This window comes from Alligator mississippiensis, chromosome 2 (genome assembly GCF_030867095.1).
Source record: "Alligator mississippiensis isolate rAllMis1 chromosome 2, rAllMis1, whole genome shotgun sequence".
In the NCBI taxonomy this organism is placed as follows: Eukaryota; Metazoa; Chordata; order Crocodylia; family Alligatoridae; genus Alligator; species Alligator mississippiensis.
Window position 1 is genome coordinate 137243326 of NC_081825.1, and position 23874 is coordinate 137267199.

The following is a 23874-nucleotide window of genomic DNA, read 5'->3' on the forward strand; positions in this document are numbered from 1 at the left end:
CTGTGCCCCAGCCAGTCAGAGAGCTACACATGGAGTCCAGCTACGAGCTGAGAGGAGTAGTGGCATTTCCCGGTAGCAAAAAAAAACAAACCCTGGAAAAAATAGCAGGACAAAGCACACAAAAATAGCATGCGCCGAGACAAATACAGAGATGAGGGAGCAGGCATCTGTGTGTTGCCTGCTCTCCTGTCTCCATGCATTGTGGAGCCCCGGTGCTGAGGCACACTGAGCCCCAGCCAGTCACAGATGGCTGCTCCCCCATCTTCGTGTTTGTCCTTGCGCATACTATTTTGGCGTACTTTGCCCTGCTTTTTTTTCTATGTTTTTTTTTTGCTACCAGGAAATCCCCGTAGCAAATTTTCCACCCATGCTGCAAATTAGCAGTGCTGTGCACAGTTTAATATGCAAAGCATGTAGTTTGTGGTGTCACAAAGAGGTTTATGGTGCCACAAGCTGCATGTGCCTGCATGTGTGGATACAGCTATAGGGCCTATCTATGCTGTCCTGGACCATGCTAAAGAGCACCACCGTGACAGCCTACCTTGCCCACTCTCACCTGTGCTGCATACGCAAAGTGCCAAAATTACCTTGGCTTACTCTCCAGCACAGCTGTGCATGGTGTAATCATGTCCTTTCAGGGGTGCTAGTATCCAGTAACCTAAAGGATGTGTTTATGTTGCACTAACTTCGCAGTACTAATTCCCTGTGTGAATATTCATGGTGGTATGCACTGAGACTGGCTTTGAGTACAGTGACTATGCTGTGAAAGAGCACGTGCGCTAAGTGTGTCCATATTTGCCACAAATCATGGCAGACCTCACTGTGCATTAACTTCCTCGTGCAGACAAGCCCTGTGATATATTATTTGCTTTAAGCATATGAATAGTCTTTATTTCAATAGCTCCACTTACCTACTTAAAATAGGTTATGAGCTTAAATGTCTTGCTGAATTGGTCATTATCATCAAAATAGTAGAATGCATCATGTGCTTCATATAAACATAGTAACAAAGGTTTGATATATTAGTAAATGCATATGCTTACATTTGTTCAATTTCTTATCTTAAAGAAATGCTTGAAAACAATCTATATCTTAAAGAGGGTGGAGGTGTGATACACTACCTGAGATTCTAACCAGTGACAATGTGATTTTAGGCTGCAACTTACAAAAGCAGGTACATACAGTTAGATGGGAAACCCTAGAATACTTATGACATCTCAGGTGAAGTATCACACATGTCTAAAGATGCCCCTTATAGAATGTGCTATGTTGTAAAGATCCAGTTCTTTAAAGTAAATAAGATCTTCCTATTGTTTTTGTTATCGTCTTGCTGAAAATTGAGAAGTTGTAGTATCATTATCAGAGAATTTGGATTTAAGTAATGCTCATAGGCCTGTTATAATAAATGAGCTTGAGCTGACATGACATGGCATGACATGGAACAAAAATTTTAATTCAGAATTCTATCTTCAATTCTAAAGATTAACAATTTAGGATAGTCTGTTCTCAAGATTCTTCCATAGAGCTTACTGATCAAGGCATGGCTTTGAAACAGTCTTTTGCACTATTTTCTATTCGTATTCCACTAGCTTCCTTCCATTCCTACCCCCATTCAAGTGCATGGGTAATTTCCCATTGACTTGTATGGCACAGAATCAAACTTCTGGACAACTTGTTGGAGAAGAGATTCAAACTCCAACAAGATCCTAATCCTCTATTGTGAACCCTGTGGCAAGAAGTCAACCACATGGGTTACAATGCAAAACTGAAGTCCACAATTAGGACCTTATCACATAGGACACGTAGCATGTGTTTTTTATTTAGTTTGCAGTAAAGCATAACTACGAGTTAGGTTTTCTGAACAGTCATACAGTAATACTTACTAAGATCTAAGTCCTGTGGACAGGGCTAAAGATGGCTGTGCAGTCTACAAACAGCTGATTGTTGGTCCCAGCCCTGCCTGCACCAAAGCTGATGCAAGACTTCAGTGAGGTGTGGGAGCTGGGACTGACAACCAGCTGTTTGTCAGTTCCAGCCTCCACACCAAGAAAGAGCTGCCTGTTGATTCCAGCTCCCACACCACACCAGAGTCTTGAATCAACTTCGAGGATTGCTTGTATCTCCATGGGGCAATCCTATGATAGCGTGGCACATTATTTAATATAATTTGGGGCTACTCCTTGCCCAAAAAGCCCTAATTTTACAACCATATGATGACAAAACTCTTGGGATAGAGGAGTTGTCTGCCTATGCTTTTAAACCAACATAGCTAAAACCAATATCCCTCAACCATATGATAGCACTTTGCACATTTTTTCTTGCTTGAAGGTACCGATGCTCACATTTTAATTGTAGTTAACATATCCTAAGTGTAATGTGTAGCACCACTATTTTTCTATGACTCAAACATTGTGGGATGGAGCAGAGTGGATAAAACCACTGAAAGACATGAGTTCAAACCACATGCTAGAACTAAATGCCACCTCTAGTCTAACCAGCTGCAATGGTATCTAGTCATTCAGAGCAGGGAATCAAAGGTGGCTGGACATGAGCCTAACCACATTACTCCCTTGTGTGTTGCTGGCTACAGAAACTGGTGCATTTTAACCACACTGGCCATATGGGTCATTAGGCCTAGAAGGCTCTTTGACCTTGACACATCATTGGAATGATAATGTATATAAATTTGGTAGATATAAATCTTCACTACAGGTTACTTAGTTTAGCTTCCAGTTACTGGAAAAGAAAGATGTTTATATATTCATTTCAATCAACAAGTACTTGTTGTGATTACTAAGCAGGAGATTCCCCCCAAAGTATCAATGGAATTTAAGAGCACATGGTTCATTGAATCAAAATGAAGATAAAAAGCCCCACTCATTTCTAACTTATGACCAAACCAATCTGAAGAAACACCAATGATGTTATAGTGTCATTGCATTGTATTCAGTATTCTGATCTTGAGCATCATGATTGTTGGTATGTAAGTGCCATGCATCTGATTCATCATCTCATTCCCATGCATCTCTTTGATTTCTAATCTAAATAAAGCCCTTATTAGGTGCTCAGAAACAAGTCTGTTCAATAAAAATGCAAGGCACAAAGGTAATGTTATTCTGTGGTTGTTAGGCAACAAAATACCCTGTACCTTGACTCCTCAGCATGGAATAATTTGTCTTACCTTCTTCTGGAGGACACAATGGAAAATGAATATAAACATTCCCTGCAGAGAATTGAAAATAGTGAAGAGATACGCCATGATGACTGTGCTTTCATTAATATACATAAGTCCAAAGGCCCAGGTCAGTCCTAATAGGCAGAGCAGAGCTATTGCACCTATAACCCATGACCTGTTGAGAGAAACAAAACAAATACAGAACAGAATTGGTCTTTGATCCATACAGGAATTCACACATCTCCTAGCAGTGATTACTTTCTGTTATCGCTCTAGCAGCAGAAAAAATATATATCTGATAAAGTTATCTGACTATTTTTTTTTGACAACACTGTGAATTGGATGCAGTTTACTAGCCTTCAAGCTCGAGGAAAGATACATAAATGAAAATGTTATGAGCACAGAAATTTATCTGATCCAAAGCAGATTTGTACCATAAACTTTTTTATGTAGTAGCAGTGTGCATGTAAATGATATGTAGATGCTGTTTCTGCAAATGGATGGCAAAAGAAAGAAAAAGCAACACTAAGGACTAACATTAAGGAGTTGTTTTGTTAGCCTCTATTGGTTTCACTGGTGCAACAGTGACAGTTGGATTAGCTTATTTAAAAGCTCCCTGTTTAACACTGAGGCAAATTTATTCCAGCACTTTGCCTAGGTCCCATTTTCTCTGCAATCTTGCCATTTCCAATTGAAACAACATAAAATAACTAAAAACACCTGGGCAAGTCCTGGGATTTGGCCCACGTGATTCACCTTGTGTAGGGAAAGCTCTCTGTGCTTCTACTCCAGAATTTACTGTGATGGAAAGAAACATACTGTAATGTGTGATTGCTCCCCACACCACTCCAGATCATTTGCAGTTGGATTAACAGGATAGGCTGTAAGGGCAAGAAGGGACTCTACGCATTGGTTCTCAGCCTCTTTTTTGAGATGTGAAAACTACCTAGGGCAAGCAGATTTTGAAGACACAGGTGGGCCAATAGGTTACATTTTTTCTTGAGGAATGAAAAGCTATTCCCTAATGCACTGAAACTTGAAATGCTAACTAATACTGAGGGGTTGCTTCTTTAGAACAGGCCGTGGGGGTGTCCTAAAGTACAATGAATAGAACAAGGAGTTGATGGGCACTACATCCTGCCTTAGGGTTTCATTCACATTGCCTTTGTCAAGGGCTGGATCAGGTATGAAATAGAGTGTTACTGTTTAGGGCGGGGGTCAAGCTAATAGCTTCATTTGCATGGTAAAGATCATCTTTAAGCTCATGGACCTAGTTTCCTTCTAACACAGTGATGTAAATGTGGAGGACTCTGCTGAAGTGAACAGAATTATTCCAGTGTCAAAAGGATGGAGGTTTAAGGGGACTTGAGAACATATCCCCTTTGGAAACTCTCATTTTCCTCTTACCTCCCTACACTTTTTAACTTTTTGTCCTTGAAAGGGGCTATGGGCTTTCTTCCACTATGCAAATGGCCAGGGACCGATTCATAGCAGGACTCAGAGCAATGGGACTTAAGTTCACATCTCTGGAGGGACAGCGAGCTACCTTAGCTAACCTGGCCATCATCTGATTTGTTCTCCTGCCTAGGTCTGCTACTTGCACCAGCCCAGAGGACAACAGATATAAACTCCTCTGAACACATGCTGGGGAGAGGGACTTGCAGGGTGCAGGTCCACAGAGGACCCACCTAAGTTTCAAACTAAGCTGTCGCTAGGGATGTCAAAACCCTGTCCTGAATATAGACGTTGCTGAGTTTGTGCTCTGCTCAAGAGAGTGTTGAGCTGGAAGGGTAGGAAGGAGCTGGTGAAAAAGTCTTCTGACAAAGCTGGGCTGTTTGCAGCCAGACAAGCCAATCTTCTATCATGACACTGGGACAACAACTGAGCCTTTACTTTGGATCCCTTTGTTTTCATCCAGGTCAATCACAAACAGGAGCACACTCTTGACCTATTAGTGATTCTTTTTGTCTTTAAATATTAGAAAGGACATGCAGTATTTATAGCTTCCACTGGAGTTCATAAAAGTAGTATTTATCCATGAGACCAGAACAGCTCCCTGAGCTAACCGCATACTTAGGCAGCTTTATAAATAGCTATTTTGTATCTAGTAGACTAGAACAGCTCCTTTGAAGCATTTCCAGTCAATTCTGCAAATAAATATTTAGTGCTATGCAAATTGAAAATGCACTCTCAAAATCCTTTTGAAAGATAGTCACTTCATAAAGTTAAATACTTCAACTGCTTTATATATTTTCCCTCCAAAACTCTATCATCAATGAAACCACATTAAGATCTTATTAGCAAGCCATTTTTTTTTATTTACAAAATTAAATGGTTTATTTTTTTCCACTGCCATTGTACATTTTGCTTTTTTAACAGTTACTGGAAAACGTTCTCATGCCAAATCTATGGCATTCTTGAGTCCGAGTTAAAAACCTCTGATTACAGAGGTCTGCAGAAAAGAGTGAATCAGTTAACAGAAGAGAAGCAGAACTATGCTGCCTTAGTATTTGAAAGTAATCTTTGGGTTAAAGCATCACACAGCACAAATTGTACAATATTACAATGTTATGTTGCAGAAAACAGACCTGGAGTAAAGAGAGGGTGGAGAATGCATAAAAATGCTCCATCCCCTATCCTTGGAACAAAAGAACTGAAGAATGACAGAGAATATGATAATGATACTGGAAAAATGAACACAAAGGACTCTTCACCAGAAGAACAAACTGAAAGTCTATTGCAAAGTTGATATGCTTCCATTGTGCTACTTATGGTTTATTTTTTGGTTGCAGGACAAAAGATTTAAGATAAGCGGTGCATAATTTGTATGTGCTTCTTGCTTCCTTTACATTTTGCACTCTTTGTACAGACTTGTATTTCTGCTGCAGGTTTTTTACACTCTTTTTTCTTAATAATTTAATTTTATGAAATAAAGAAACAGAACATCAAATGTCAGCATGATTGAAAGCTTTCAATTTACAATTTGTTACAACTGGATATTCTAGTCTTTAGGAAGACATTTTCCAAGGCACTGCACAGGAGTTTAATTGTGCCACCTCCATTAGCTTTGATGGGAGTCATGTGGCTTAATACCCATGCATCATTGAAAATTTACCTCTAAATTGCATTAATGATCCAGAGCCAAAACCATTATTATCAACAAAACACACTCAAATGCATGGAGGGAGAAAGCACAGTGAAACAGAGAGCTGCTATTGATATAACAAGTCTGTACGACACCAGATTGCTTTTAGCATTTGCCTTCAAATCACGTGATGTCCAATCAAGAAATGTGAAGCAGACAAAGTGACAATTGTTTGGCAATACATATGCAGCACATTTACTCTGCATCTTAGCTGTATGCCTGGCCATTTTCCTGCACAGTTTGCTCTTCTGCCTCAAATGTGAATGACAGAAGCTTTAATGATTTTTCAATATTGATTTGATAGCTGGTTCATGGGACCACACTGATAAATGGAATTTATCAGCCATTCAGGTCATTCTTACTTGATGAAGGGTCTGTTATCCTCATAGCTAAAGAATGCATAGACATAAAGACAAGAACACCAACATTAGAATATCATGACATAAAGAATATTGTGTGAGAATAACCACAGTTTGTCCCTAGTTCCCCTCACTCCCCCCAAAACAAAACAACATCTGGGTCCAATAAACACTGACCACACTGGTTCACTTCTTAAGGAAATTATAACAGGGATGGTGGCATGCCTCCTAGAAGGAGCCATTGTTAACCGAGTTCTGTAGCTACTCTTCTTTAGTCTTGTTCTGTTGCGTATCATGCTTATATAAAATGTCAATTGACTTAGAAATCTATTTAAAAAAAACATCATTACTGTCTTTGGAGAACATTAATCTAGGAAATCTAATGTTGTCATCCTGGAAAGCTTTGATATATTTAGATGGTAAAACTTCACTGCACCTCATGCATTCATCCAATATATCAGGATGTGGCATAGGAGACTTATCTTTTATTATTAGGGCTTTGTTGGGTTTTTTGTTTGTTTTGTTTTTTAACTATAATTGAAACTCCCAGGTTTCCTGCTTATGACTCAGACAGCAATGTTATCCTCTTTTAAAGATAACAGCATTAAAATCTTCTAAAGCCCTTTCTGCTGATTGCTGGGAGACAGGAAGTGTTGACCTATTTGCTTCCCTTTTTAAGAGAGGGGGAAAAATTGTCACCAAACAGAATAGACAACCAAGGTACCCACAAGCACTTAAGAATAATCCAAGACAATCCATTTAAAATACACTTCTTCAGCTGTGGAAACACAAGATTACTTCCAGCTGGTTTTTTTTTCTAATGCAGACAATGTAACCTGTTAAGACCAATTCTTATGTTAGTTATCCCAGTGTGTATTAGTTTGATTTCTCTGAAACAAGCTAAGAGTGGGACTTAACCCACATTTCTTTCTTTTCCCCTTGTCCCCACCCTGAAGCCTTTTACTTTTGACACTTAGACCTCTAGCAGCAGCTGTCACTAGTACATGAGAGGAACATCAGTTCAATGTGTTCATCTCTGTACCAGTGACAACGGGACAAGTGTCAGTTCATCTTGTAAGTCATCCCTCAGGCAAAACACCAGTGAGTTGTCAGGTTAACCATTCTCTTACAGAAATCTGCCACAGGCCTGGTCTCAGAAAGAAGCAGAAACACAACTGAAATCCAGGGACCTTCCTTTTCCTCCTCACAGTAGCCAAACTCATACAGGCTTTTAGGGCTAATTTCTGGCTTCTTTAATAAACTGCTGAATCCATCAGTGGGGTTGCCTGGGCATAAATAGGAGCAGAAGTTGGTCCTTAGTGTGGGTAGGTAACTGCATTTTGTGTGAGATACTTCTCCATTGAAGATTATGAGGGTATATGGTTTTGAGACCAAAATCAGCCTCATAATGAGTTGTGTATACCTCTACCACCTCAATGGCCAACAATAAAGCTGCTCCCAAATGCTGGACAACAGCCCTCCTTGCCAGGCTGCTGGCCACTCCAGCATCTCTCATCTACTCACAGTTTCACTGGCTGCACTGCACTTCACCCCTTCCCAGCATCCACAACCACCTCTGCATCATCACCAGTATTGCTGGCCTCACAGACCCACCAGCTTTAGTAAACTCCCCCTTACTTCTCTTCACTTCATCTCTCTCCTGTCACTACCCCACTGGCCTCTACACCAGTACAGGTGAGGGGATCCATGTGTACACTTCTGCAAATACCACCTGTTTTCCTGCCTGGGGTCTCTACTACCTGATAGCACACAGAAAAAGGTGTGAGTTGTACAAATGGCTGTATCACTTCAAGCCGACCTCTGATGCTTCTGGAGCCTCACAGGTAGCTTTCCATCTTGGTGTAAAGCCAATCTGACTTACCAATTCCTAGTGGAAGGATCTCCTGCCTAATGACAGCACATCCAACTCAGCAACACCACCTCACTAGCTGTTCATCAGTTTCCATGGAGATTGCCCAATGACTTGTGTGGGCACTACATCAGACATTCAAAGACCTTTCCCAAGCTTTTGATACTTATATTTCCTTGCTCTTTAGACCTTTTCTGGTATGTCATGTAAACCCAGGCATACTTGGGTAACATCATTATTGCAAACTATTCCATATAGTTAGAACAGGGGCAACAAACTCAAATCAGTTGTAGGACCGCATTCCCTGAAGGCCAGATGACCCAAGTCAGTGGGCTGAATCTGGCCTACAGACTGTTGTGCTTGAAACCTCTGAGTTATAAGATATGTAAAAGAGGATAAGAGTGGATAAATTTTGTTCCATTTTTGCTATTAGAATACCTCTAAGAAAGTGCTTCCAAACAACAGGTTCAAAAACTATTGGTTCTATTCCCAGTAAAGTTATTGACCCACTGTGTGTTTTATAGAGATGGAGATTTTAATGGTCAGGTAAGCATTATAATGTATTTTTTTTTCTGTAGGATCAACAAAATTATGAATCAGTGGAAGAACTGTAAGTGACTGTGTACAATGAGTAGCAGCATAGTTAGTGACTATCACAGTAGACTGTGACATGGGAGAGCCCTAATTCTCTTGATGGCCCGCTGAATCACTGACGTGCCTTGCTAAATCACTTCAACTTTCTTTATCCATGTCCCTTTTTGATTCTTTGCAATACAAGGCAAGGAACCTCTCTCATGAGGCCTCTGTGCCATTTGTTACACAACAAGACCTTTAGATGTGTCCCTTTTTAGAGATAAATAACAGAAATAGACAAGGGAATCCAGAGTGTTCCACTCTTTTCTTTGGAGTTTAAATCCAACAAAGTAGAGAGTAGCAGGATATGCTACTTCAATAAAAATGCTGTCAAGCATTCCCTTTTTATGGGAAAGAATCTGTTAAAGAGTCTTCTATAATAGCTTACAAAAATAAATTATAGATACTATTTAGTGTCTTTAATTTCTATGGCCATAACATTTTCTAAGCTTTTCAGCGGGCATGTCTACACATGCATTTACTGCGCAGTAAGCCGTTTTTAGACTGGCGTCTATACATCTAGGCATTACAGCACTGTGTGTATACCAACTTGACAGTAAAGTTACTCCCAAGCAGTCCACACAAACAGGGTTACTGTGCAGTAACACATGCCTTACAGAACAGTAACTACTCAGGAGTAAATTTGCTACCTGCATGATGCAACTCTAGATGGCGTAAGTCACCATAGTTACTATGTAGTATGGGCACACACATGTAGACTCATGCCCATACTGCATAGTAATTTTCAGTTATTCCACAGTAACCTAGGTTACTGCGCAGTAACGGTGCATGTGTAGATGCACCCAGTGAGTTGCAATGGCCTTTCTCCAGAGTTTCTGAATGGCTGGTTTTGTCTTAGCACATGCACACTGTCAAATCAGCAATGCTGGGTTTGCTTTTTAGCTTGAAGGATTTTTTTTTCAAATATATATAATTTGTTTATGAAACTAAGTCCTATTTTAAATGTGACTTGAAAACCTTCCATGTGGAAACACAAGGGCTAGTGTTCAGTTTTTTAAAACATATTTAGGTGCCGAAATATACAGATATGGGTCTTGGCTCTTTTGAGCCAATTTGAGAGCCTCCCATTAGAGATGGAAATAAAGAAATGACTGACTTCAGGTACTTTTGCTAAACTTTTGATGGTTTAATCATAGATAAGTTTATTTAAAAAAATATGGCATTTCCTAATGGTTTTCTTTATCTCCAAGGCCAGTGAAAGGTCCAAGTTTCATAATTATATGGATTGAAGGTGGTAACTACAAATCATTTGCTTATTTGCTTCTATTAACACCAGCCCTTTGCTGAGCAGAGATGGCAGAAATGAGCCCAATGTGAGTAGAACCCATCAGTAGCTTTTACAGGTGATTGACTTTGAATAAAAAGGCCAAGGGGAGGGAAGCTCCTCAAAGGTAGGATGCTTTGGGAAATATACAATAACAGGCTAAAAGTCTAGAGACACTCCTTACATAAAACTAATGTGTTCATAACTGATTAGTGAAGGAGCATCTTCATTTTGAAAAAAAAAATCAATAATGAGCATGAAAAGACTATTTAAATAATTTGTCTTCACATTTTGTGACAAAGATATGGTACAAATGGCAGGGAGCCAAGACGCCTTCTAATCACATTTCTTAGGTCACTAATGTGTCTCATCCGAATTTTCATGAAACATTTTCCTGAATCTCATTTTTTGGTTAGCATACTATCCCAATCTTCTGTGACAAGATTTTGCTCTTTCACCCTGCTTTCTCCTAGCCCCACAATACTCCCTTGGCATCCTCCATTTTGATGACTAAAATAACTCTCCTTGGCACCTCATGCAAGGACAGCATTCTGTAAAGAGACAGGCAACCCCCCCCCCAACATCCTCCCCCCTCTGCATGTAAAGCTGCAGAGCTGCTTTTAACGTATCAACAAGGCGAGAATCAGCCAGCATGCCTAGGAGAGCGTGCAAAATCCTACTGCACACAAAAGAGAGAAAGACAACAGATTGCCTGCTTCCTGGAAGATGCTTGTGATGTGTGGTAGTAAACTAAGGCTTCTTCTTGGAAGGCAGGGTAGATTTTTACCTTATAGACTAACCAAAGTAGATTATATTATGTGTGTGTGTATAATCTCACAAAAGTTTGTGATATATATATCTCATAAGCTTGCGTGAGCTGTAGCTCACTTCATCACATGCTCTATCTATCTATCTATCTATCTATCTATCTATCTATCTATCTATCTATCTATCTCAACTTTGGTTAGTCTATAATGTTAAAATCTACCCTGTCTTCTACTTTGCTTCAGACTAACATGGCTAACTATGGCTCCTTATTCTTGGAAGACATAATAGGCTAACCATCTTCTCTGTATGGCTACATCAGTGAACGGGCTACCTTGCTGAAGACACCTACTTAAGATGCTTCAGTAGGTACAAAGCAGAGAGAGCTTTTTGTGCTGAAAGATTTACTTGAGGTAAAAAGGGTTGGGGAAAAGGAGGTTTAAGACTTTGTGGTAGGGAAGACAGAGTTCTCCAAAACAAGGAGCTAAAGGTGCTTAGATGTAGGTAAAAGATGAATAATTATACAGAAACAATCATACTGAGGCACACCTTGCACAAGCATTATACCCATAAAGATTGTGCACATCTACATGTGCCCCTGATTGCGCATTTGGTACTGCACAGTTCCAGGGGCACATGGTTATTTTTAGATGCTGCATTACCATAGCGATGAGCTATGGTGATGTAGCTCATCACTATGGTGATGTAGCGCTGGCATCCTGGTTTGTGCCTACTGATGCTACATCACCATAGCAATGAGCTACATTGTCATAGCTCGTTGCTACAGCGACCTAGCATCTCATGTAGACATGCCCGCTGAGTGCTCAGCAGCTGCAAGATGACAAAATCTTTATGGTTGTACAGGCTATGCTGGTATCAGGGAGAACACAAGAGGTAGGGAAACTATGAATCATATTCATGATGCTGAAAAGAACTGTATTAGGTTTGCCTGTATCTAAGTCAAACACAGAGTGAGTGTGCTTAGGAGTCCCAAATAGCATCAAGTTACTCCAAGTTGGGATCCTAGTAATAAGTAACACAGGATTTACACATTGACTTTCCACTGGTTTTCAGCAGGAGTAGGGTCTTTACTCCCTTAGGCAGTTTTAAAAATGTCATTCATGCCAAAGTAGACCACGTTCTTTTGGCCCTGCATGTTATCCAGAGACATGGCTGGGTACTACTGCATCACCTGTCTGATTATATCTTACTAATTCATACCTGTTATCCCCCATTTGTTTCAACAGGAGATTACTTGGAAAGTTTTGGTCTGTTTTCTGAGATTTGTTTCTAATTATTGTAATTGAAAAGAGCAATTTTGTTAAGCTCATCTAATTTTCAGTAAGTAATTAACTACCCTCAAAATTGCTTACCATGCACATTTCCTTCCTTCTAACTTTGCAAAGACATGCCATAATTATTTCAAAACACAGTAAAGTGTAACCACATATCTGATTGTTTTTGTGGGATACAGATTCAATAAAGCCTTTGGGCACATCTGTATTTTACAAATAGTGCAAGCTGGGCTTTCAGACAAAATACTAAATCTATGACCTTTTAAAACAATAATCATGATGAATGGTTTCATAGCAAGGCCTTGAGTATTTAATATCTTCCAGGATACTTTCTCAATCAATAATTATTGACTAATTTTTATTTTGGAAGGAAGACACCTGTCAGTGGAAAGATTAGCGCTTACCATTGCCATTCAACACTAATGCAGCCATCAGAAAAATGATAGCTAAACAAGCAAAAAAAATTGATAATATATTATTATTATTATTATTATTAACCAATCCATTCCACAAAAAAATAAGAAGTGTCAAACAGAAATGAACACAATCTGATGCAGCTATTGATGCAACTATTTGGATGAAAAAGCACACAAAAAATAAATGCAATCCCGGATGATTTTTCATTTCAGTGACAAAATAAGATATTAGCAATTTTTTCTCTAAGGCTCTTATAAACCCTGCACACTGTAAAAAAGTAAATATACGTATACATTTTCTTGATGGAATTTTGTAAGTCTTTAATTTTGTGTATGTGCAGCGGATCAGGGTGTGTCTTCTGATTTTGCTTTATGCTGCATATTAGAAATATAATCATCTAGAGATGCAGATGAAGGGTCGCGTAAAACAGCACTGTACTAGCGAGTGGACTATGGAGCATGGTGTTTTCTGTCATAAGTTTTAATTAGACATGCTTAGCTGACCGCTAGATTTTGAAGGATCATATATTAACATGTATGAGAGACTTTAAGGCCATAAAGGACCAGTAAATCATTTAGCCTGGTTTCCTGCATAACAGAGACAATAATAGCATTTCACCCAGTAACTTCTGCATCTAGTACAATAATCTGTGGTATAATAATATAACACCCAATCTTTAAGTGAAGTAAAATTCTCCAAGGGAATGTCTACACGTTCAATAATGTGCCTTTGCTACTGCACATTAAGTATAGTACCTCTAATATGAGGTACCAGGTAAAGACACAGTAGCTGTGCTAATGCACAGTAGCAAAGGCAAACTTTTTTGTGATGCTTAATGTGCAGTGCACTAATTCTACTACACATTAGCGCATTAGCATGGTTTTTGCCATGATGCACTAATGCACAGTAGAACAGTCCACTGTACATTAAGGCATCTCATATAGATATACCCCAAAGCACCTAGGTGATACACGAATCAAAGTCTCATTTTCAAAAGGAACGAAGTCACTTCTCTGGAAGAAAGCTCTGATCCAGCCATAATTTGCATGGTCATTTCAAGAAGTCTACAGAATTCAGAATTGCCACTGAGACTGCTATACACTGAGAAATTGGCTGGGAGGGACAGAGTTTCATTAGCACTTTGGCTCTGTCAATGGGTTGTCAATACTCTTACTCCCTTCTTATAGCTTTTTTGAGGAGCCCATTCAAGCAGCCCATCCTCCTAGTTAGTGGAAATACATGAAAAACCAAAAAAAAATGTCTTACTTATCTCCATTGGATCACAGGGTCATAGGAAAATAGGTTCTCACAAGGTCATCTAATCCAGCTCCCTGCCTAAGGCCACAAACTCCCAGAAGATTGTTTCAGGCTTAACACTAGGAAAAACTTATTTACAGTTAGGGTGTCCAGGTTATGGAATAAACTCTCTCCAGAGGTAGTGCAATCACCTACCCTTGAAATCTTCAAGAGGAGACTGGACGGTCATCTCGCTGGGGTCAATTGACCCCAGTTGTCTTTCCTGCCTAGTGCAGGGTGGTGGACTCAATGATCTTGTGAGGTCCCTTCCAGAGCATCCCTGACTAAGCTATCCCGGATAAGTGTCTGTCCAGCCTGCTCTTGAAAACCTTCAACGATGGAGATTCCACAACTTCTCTAGGTCACCTGTTCCAGTTGACTTGACCACCTTCATAGTCAGTAAATTTGCCCTAATCTCCAACCTAAATTTCTTCTGCTGCAGCTTAAGTCCATTGCTCCTAGTCCTGTCCCCTGCGGCCATAGAGAAAAGTTCATCTCTATCCTTTGTATAATAGCCCTTCAGGTATTTGAAGACTGTTATCACACCCCACCTCAGCCTTCTCTTCTCCTTGTTTTCTAATCTATGTTCTTCATAGAATCATAAACTACAGGACTAGAAGGGACCAGGAGAAGTCACCTAAATGATTCTCCCCTACTCCAAGGCAGGATCACCCTTATCTAAGTCACTCCTGACAGATATCTAATATTTAATAATTACAAATTATTGCTAATCCATCATTAGGGGCTTGGAGTGTTGTTAGAATGGAATTTTAATTGCTACTTCTATGAATAAATATTGGCTTCTATTTAAGTACCCATACTTTGGCCATTTCTTGTCCAATAGCATCAGACCTGCTTGTGTAATGTTCAATAGGATTCAGTGGGCATATCCAGACAAGCGCACACATGCAATGTGCAGTGCCTCAAAGCTGTTTGAGGTGCCACAAACTGCACGTAGTGCATGTGCACCGATTCACCATGCTGCTAATTTGCAGAACAGTATCAAAAAACCTGCCGCTTAAAGCAGCATGATGCATGAAGAAGCTATTTGCAGTGCCAGAAACAGAGCCTAGCTGGCCAGATCCAAGCTCTGCAAAGCATTTCTGCAGATGTTTTTTTTTTCAAATTGTGTTTAAACTTTCCTTTCAAATTTTATTTTCGTCAGTAACTGTTTATTTGCAATTTAAAAAGTGTTACTTTTCAGAGGGTAAATTACTCCTAAATGCCATTTCATGAGCTATGGATATCCCATATGAAAATATGAAAATAAGCATTTAATAAATTACATTTATACAATAGATAATGTGTAAAATACATTGCTTTCAATGGCAGTTATTGGTGCTCAGGCTATCCCATGGTTGAGGTCACTATATTTTTGTAGTACCATAAACTTTCAAAATAACTTATTTCCTATTGCTTTGGGGTCATTCACAACTTGTGAATTGATTGTAGACAGAATGTGGCTTAACTTTCCATGCAGAGCAGGACTTGAAAGGGGGTAGAAAAGTTAGATGGGACACATTTTTAAAAGTGGATCTTCATTATTAGTAACTTTATGTTTGGATGCCCAACTTCATGCACCCAAACTTAACTTTCAGAACTGTAGTATCAACAAACCCTGAAGTTAGAGAACCAGGGGACAGACTTCTCAAATGCCACCAATTTGGATTAAAAAAAAGTGGGATTCTCAATGATAATAAACAATGATTCTATTTATTTACCAATTTTTGAGTCATTAGGGTGTCCATGCAAGTGGAACTTGTGAATCTCACACAATCCTATTATTCCAGCTGCTGAGACTTTACCAATGAGACTTACAATGAAACTACAAGCACTGGCAACAGTGGAATGAGGTGGTACCATCAGCTGCCATTTATTTCTCTCAGACTTGTAAGTCCTCCACACTCCATAAAACTCAAGCCTGAGGGCCTTGTTACCTGTTACCCTGTGAGCTGCTCGTATGTTGATGGGTAGTAGTGCCAGCTCAATTGTGGAGCAGTCACATGTTCAGGCCAGCAGGGGCCTGGAGGATGGACAGGTAAGAACCCCTGCCCCTGCCTATTCCAGATTTGCCCCCTGCCCCCTTCTCCCCTGGGGCTCCCCCTTGCCCCTGCTACCCCCAATGCTTACTTGTAGCTATCCATGCTCTGTCCTGGGGGAGCAGAGAAGGAAGGTTTAACCCTTCCCTGCTTCCTCCCCTAGGACAGACAGCATGGGCAGCTACAAGTAAGCAGGGGGAAAGGAGCATGGGGTGGGGAGGCAGTTAGGGGGATCTTGCATGCTGGGGAGAGTGGGGAGCCATTGGGCCTGATCTGGGCCAGCGAGGGGGTGCATGGGTGGGGTGATTACACTAAGGTGTAGCCTAAAGTGGCTACACCTTAATGTAACATGAGTTGGGTAACATGGATCAGGGATAATCCTGCCCTGGAGTGGTGTAACTTGAAGCCACTTACAGAGTGCTTAAAACTATTTTCAGGTGTTAATGTGTGGACAACCCAGGGGTTAAGAGCTCCTAGAGGGATTAGGAGCCACCTAACATTAACGTTTAACAAGGCCCTGAGTTTTCCATAGTTGGGTGCCAATCCAAAACTAGGGGGTGGGGTTTTTTTTTCAAGAATGGGACAGTTTCCTTCTCGAGTGATAACCATCATTATCTGAAATGTCTGATGAAGCTAAACACTGCTCTTCTCATTCATTTGAACACAGACAAATGACCTCGACTGACCACCTCATTTTGTGCCTTGCTTTATGTAACAGAATGTATTAGCCCATTGTGCTGCTGGGTGTGCCTCTTTAGATGACAAATGCAAAATAAGAAATATAACTCTCCATTGAGGGCTAAGTAACTCACCAGTGAGAATATAATGATTTAAATTGAGCGAGAAAAACCTGTTGCCCCTCAATTAAATATTGCACAGAGGATTTCTTTTCTTTTCCCTTTTTTTGCATGCAAAATATCAGTATTCCATCTAGTGAGGTCCTGATCACCCTCAATGTCCATGGAAGTCAGAGGAAACTAACAATGGGCACTATGGGTGCCTACACACGAGCAGTGAGGCTGCTCCAACATGCTGTAATTACAGTGTGTCGGAGCAGACTCAATTAATCAAGTCTGCTGGTAATTACCGTGCTCCAGCAGACTCCAGTATCTCATGTAGTAGCATCCCTGTGCTTAAAAATGGTGGTGGGGGCACTTTAACTAAAGTTCATTCAACAAGCTTTAGTTAAAGCACTCCCACCACAATTTTAAGCACTGGGATGCTGCTACACGAGACACTCTGAGAGCTTTATTTTAAGCATAGGGACACTGATATATGAGACGCTCTGGGTACTTTAATTTGAGCGGCTCTCAAAGCTGCTCTAGTTAAAGCATCCCCACTCCCCAAGCATGTGTATAAATGCCCTATGGGAGATAAGATCCATAGGCCTCAATTAAGGAACAAATTTAAGCATGGATTTCAATAGGACATAGCCATCTGTTTTTCTGTGTCAGTGCTTCAAAACAAAAGATTTTTTTTTTTACTTTTTACGTGGTAAAACTGTTTTACCACCTCAGTATTTATTATGTTGCTAATAAAGATGCTAGGAAGTTTACACCGAGCAAAGGAAGCTATAACAGAAGTAAGATGCCATCTTGGGATTAACTGAGGAACAAAACTATCCCAAAGTATTCTCTTTAAAAACTGACCTAAGCACCAAGCTGAAAGTTTGGGTACCAACAACTAAGGCAGTAAAAAATAAATTCCTGGGAGGACTCTTTTTGTGTGTGTGTCTAGATTCACTTTGATGGGTATTTTCACTGAACACAACTTTCCAACCCTATTTATTATTCTTTGTGAAAGCCTGCACTAATTGTGTTTGTAAAGGGCATCCAACTGACTTTAAAGTAAACTTTCAGACAAGCTATGGCTAAAATAACAGTGCAACAAAATGTGTGGAAAAGCGGAAGGAGAGTTAAAAGAAACTGAAAAATCCCAATCCGCTGCTTTATTTTTCATGGGTTTGTAATTGCAGTTGGCTACAAAGGCATGTATTTCAGCCTTCCAAAGCAAATAAAATAAAACCTCATAGCCACATACTGCACCACGGAAAAATGTCAGTGAATACAATTTGGCTATGCGAAATACTAACAAACTTAACCACAGAGAGAGATAGAGAGAATAGGGAAGCATTAAAAGCAGGGGAAATGCACACATACAGTCTTCAAAGAAAAGGTGGCCATCATTAAGAAACAGAAAGGATGACTTATAGCCTCTGGTATTCTGGTATGATGGGACATGCTTCACTCTCTCCCTGCCAGCCACTCAGAAGCACATTAAGATTCCAGCATAACTTTAGGTATGGCAGGTGTCCAGCCCCATAGAGGAATTCTTTTAAACTGATTACAGAACGTGCCTTGTATTAATCAAATGATCCTTACACCCCTGGAGGCAATTCTTTCATAAGAGGATCAGTTTTGGTTACTGTAATGAACCCCATAATGATGTCATGCATAATTCCTAATGACACTAGACAGCAAACAGAGTAATTCAAATGTTTGTCGGCCAGGGGAAAGCAGTCCTATGAGAAGGATGCAAGTACACCCTCAATGCCAAAAGTACTGTGGTCAGAATAAGGACAATTTAAATAATGTTAATTAATGAGTTTGGCTATTATCTATACCTGAGGTCACAAACGTTTTTTGCAGACTGCCAAAGACACCCACATCCTCAACTTGGAAGATACTGGTGTGCTAAGGGTAGACAGAGGGGGAGCCATGAGGGTCCTGATACTTGCTTTGGCAGTGACGTCCCAGCCCCTTCCCCACTGTCCAACCCAAGGCATGCATGCCAAGCAAAATGCCTTTGTGTGCTACACTCTGGCTCGTGTGCCTACCCTGATCTACACAATACAGTTATGATATAGCTTTCGGGGGGGGTTAAGCAATGACACTTTTTCCAGAAAAAAACAAGAGTTTACATAACTGGGAAGATATCTGAAAATAAGAATAAGCTTTGCGGATGCACTGTTTGGCAAGAGCAAAGAGAAAAAAAAATGATGCAGACCCCCAATTCAGTAATCATGTACTTAAATCTAACTGGAAGAGTAGTCAGGTTGTAGTCAGTGGGGTTATCCATGTGCACAGACTGAAATTCTTCACTGGACTGGGCCTAACTGCAAAATGACATGTTATTGGTGGGTGTATATGGCAATCTCGATCAATGTATGTGTTAAAAGATACAGATGCACACCAGCTGACATTCTCATCCGCATTGCAAAATCCAGTGGGCATAGTAATGCAGCTGCAAAAGAGCTATCTATGGCTGGCTCTACATTTGTTTGACATACTTTAGAGCAGCCTCAGAGTGTCTCTAAAGTATTTCATCTGATAATATTTCACTATAAGAAGCCTCCTGACAGCTGGGGATCTCCAGAGTGTGTTGTTGCTCTAGCTGTGCCCCTCTATTCTCCACTGAAAGAGAGAAAGTTTAAGAGACAAATACTTTGCCTTTTCACCATCTGAATCCATCTGAATCCCTGGCTTGGAATAAACTTGCAGTGAATTTGTAAGGGGCCCAGACAGTACAGTCATCTGTTGGACTATACAATCCCCTTTTATTTTCACATTGGTCATTGAGGGCCCATATATTCACTCTAGTGCACAAGGCTGATGCAGTGCTCACTTTCCACTTAAACCCTCAAGATAGGCTTTCTGTGACATGAACGACCAACTGTGTACTTAGGCAGGGTTTGATTTGACCCTGAAATAATCAGGTGATGTGTTCTCAACCATCAAACTGAGAACCATGCCTACTTCTCAACCACAATAATTTTATTGGCATAAAGCCTAGGACCCAGCCTCCCAATCTCCAAAGTAATTTACTGATCAAAAGGTAGGAAGCACTTTGTACAGGGTGACTGCTGCAGCTGGGAGAGATTGTCAGCAACATCCACTCACAGGTAAAATTTTGGGAGGGACACAAAGAAATGCTAGAACCTTTACAGCATTTCCAAAACAGGCATCTTATGTATTTATTTTAATTTCATAATCTTTGCTCCATTAAAAAAAAATAAAACCTCAGAAGAAATCCTAATTTTCACTGAGCTTGAACCCTAAGCATTTGGAACCATGAAAAGGTTAGTGTTAAAAGTAAATAAAGAGGGTGGGGTTAAAACAAGGTTTATTGAACAACCCCCTAAGCTACAAGCCTGTTTATTAACTAAAAATATTTAACGCTTACCTCATGGTGGTGCCCAGACATTCTAATTAGCTCTGCACTGCATTGTGGTACAAATACGAGGGTCAAGACTTTTCCCAATTCAAATCAGCTGGAGTTTGACTGTGGACTTTGATCAGGGTTTCATGCATACATACAGACACTGTCTTAGTCAAAGAACTTGCTGCTTTTGCATGAGGTATAGTTTCCCCCAACATAATGGGAACTTTCTCTTTGGAATTATAACATAGATGAAGTCTAACCTTGATTATTGAGTGGCTCCTACCTCTCTGTAATAAACTATAAGTTTATATAAACTAGACACCATCCTGACACTTAACAGAGGATGGTCCCAGCTCTGAGGAACTCCCCATCTAAGGATAAGGAAATAGACAGAGTTAAAGCAAGAGTTTGCACATGTCTATCACCACAATATAAAAAGACACAGATATAGCTGTCTGAAAACAGCCTGGTGAATTGTTAACAGTAACAAAGGTGAGAAAAAGACCACTTTTTATCCATCCAGGCCTCTAAACAAAGCACTTCCTTTTTTTTTTCAGGGTAACAGCTGGATGTCAAGTGTTCCACTGATGGAATGTCAGATTCTTCCATCCTCACTCAGTAATCGAGAGAGTATTCCTGAAGATCTGAGGAAGTTTATTTTTACAACTGTGCAGAGTGCCTACAAACCCTTTAGCCATGCAGCATCTGGCTCAGATACTGTCCTTTGAATGACTCCTCTGTTGCTACAGTAATTAAAGATATCCCAGGTGACCCCCCAATCCCTTATCAGGTTCATTAATTTAAGTGGAGTAATTTCGCTGTACATTTTCTATACCTTATATTTCTAACCTTTATAGTGACATAGGCAAGCACCAGATTGCAGAAGTGCTTATTAGCACCCTATTAAAATATTTTATGGGCATTATTTATATAGTGCCACAGGGAACTGAATATTTTGCCACTGCTGAATTGGTTGCAAGAATTTAACAAACCCCCAATCAGGTCCCCTACTGCTATGAAACTATGGTCCACTGAAATCAAAGCAAGTCTTTGGAACTTAGAGCCCCTCTTCCCTATAAATTTATAGATTTAAAGACAGAAAGGGCCATTGTGGTCATCTCAGATGGCACTCTATTCTTTCCTGGATGCCCAGACAACTAGATTTGGCCATCTACACAATCACCTAAAATCCCCAAGATGCCCCTTAAGGACAGGTAGGCATTTTATTACTGCATGCATGGAAGGTACATCAAAGGCTACATATTCACCTAGGGTTCTGGGCAATAACTATGGGCACACCCAGACTGGACATGTGCACTGGTGTGGGAGAGACAGCCCATCTGTCCCCATATAGCTCAGTCTCTTTGACTTTCCAGAACACCACTCTAACCATCTGGTGTTCCTTCTGAAGCTGGTCCCCTGGACAACCATGAGAAGAAAGTATATGATAGATACATGGGGCGAGGAAGAAAATAGGCAAAGGCATAGCAAGCCAGAAGGTGTTATCTGGCTCAATGAGGCAGTTGCTCACCTGAAAGGGAGGGACCCTTAGGTTCTAGACTGGGTCCTTGCCCCAGTGAGGTAGTAGGTTCTCTACAATTTTGGTAGCATCCTCTATAAACTAGAGGATGCCCTCTATCCCTACATAGTCACATATAGTTGTTCATGTGCATAGGGCTACCTGCATGGGGACAGAATGCCAACTTGTGCATAATGATTTTCTCTGGGACTTATAAAATCAAAAATGCATACAGGTGATCAAATCTGGATGCCTAGACAACCAGAAAGGAGCAGAATGCCACCCTTCCTAAATTACACAGGCCATAGCATTTCCTTCTGGGATTACTGCATCAAGCCCATCTTTTGTTACTGAGAAAAAACATCTCTCTTAGAAAAAAACCCCCAGAGGTTGATTTAAAGATAACAAAGAATTGTGTATGAGGTTCTTTCAATTGTAAATGACCACACTATTAAACATCTACACCTATTTCTAGCCTGAATTTATCTGGTGAATTTATCAATAAAGGACCCTCTACTCAGAAATCTTTCCCTGTAGGTATTTATAAATCATGATCAAGGCCCCTCCTAATCTTCTATCTACACTAAATAACTAGATCTTAAGTCTTTCCCACTTTTTTGTACAAAAAAAAGAGTATTTGTAATGAAGCAACAGGCTTGGAAAGGCATCAACAAAATGTTTAGAAACATTTCCATTGCTTGCATTTTCAAGGCATTTTAATTAAGTCAAATCAGGAACAGACACTCATCTGCCAAAGAGCCTATAAAATATTTTACAGTGACACTCTAATTGACATAACCTGTTGTATAAATGCCTGGCATTTTAACAAAGGTATTAGAAATTAGTAGGAGCACAGATTACTCAGTAGGTAATTATCATCTTTGCTCTAATTATGATATTTATTTTTTTTTTATAAATCACAGCGCAGAACTTTTTGGACAGGTTTTGTATGGGTGACCTTGAAAACATCCTTCTCAGTCAGGAACCCTCTGTGACTGATTTAGTTTTACAGTAAAAGTGTTAGCCCCAAGTGGTATTAAGCTTATTATCCATTAAAGGCCTGATCTAGAGTGGAATTAAATGAATAGAAGATTCCCACTAACTTGACCTTCGGATCATGCAAGTCACTAAAATAGACTAGCTGCTCTTAATACAGCTGAGGAACTGAAATCCTGTTGGTAGCAGAAATGGAGTCATGCATAGCAGCCCATACAGGTGTGTATAACCCACATTTTGTCATGCATATACCACAATTAATACCTGGGGTAGCTGGATTAAAGTCAGCTCAAATATTCATGCATATGACGATAGTTCAGTGTGGACACATCCTAACAGATGTGGAATGAACTACCCCATTCCACTGGATGACTTTGGCAGTTTCATGCCTAGAAGGATCACTTTGTATAGCCCCAAAGAAAGTACCCTCTAAAATAAACCTTTATCTGAATTCAAATACTTTCCAGAGGAGCAGGGTAAGAGACATGGTAAATGCAGGGGAAAGGGGAAAGCTTGGATCAAAGATAAAATGGCAATTTTTAGTGTTTTCTAAGGAATATCTACTGTATTAGAAGAAAACAGAACACACCCAGCAAAGCCAAACTCAAAGGTCAGCACTGAAAGGGGATTTCCTAGTGATCTGAGGCATCATGGTAAAAACAACTGAAGGAGACAAGCTACAAAAAAAAGCATGAAGATGACAAGGCACAAAGCCCAACTAATTATTCCCTTGTGGAAGGGAGTTAGTGCAAGAATAGAAAAGTGTGGGTGTGAGGGCTGGTTAACTACACAGAACCACTCAGTCTGTGGCTAATACTGGACTCAGCCCCATACCAGTGACCTCATGACACACTTATTTCTTCACATGCTTCCTCTGACCTTCCTTGTCTCACTAACAGGCTATTCTCTAACTCTGTTG

At 40.1% G+C, this 23874-nt stretch overlaps 1 protein-coding gene across 12 annotated transcripts in view; it reads right to left on the minus strand.

Moving 5' to 3' along the window:
- ADGRL3 (adhesion G protein-coupled receptor L3) overlaps positions 1-23874 on the minus strand; it is a 904177-nt gene that overhangs the window by 70960 nt on the left and 809343 nt on the right. For all 12 annotated transcript variants that reach the window (XM_059722208.1, XM_059722204.1, XM_059722203.1 and 9 more), the window contains one exon: positions 3182-3350. In XM_059722208.1, the coding sequence (XP_059578191.1) occupies positions 3182-3350 (169 nt within the window). The remainder of the gene's footprint in view (positions 1-3181; positions 3351-23874) is intronic.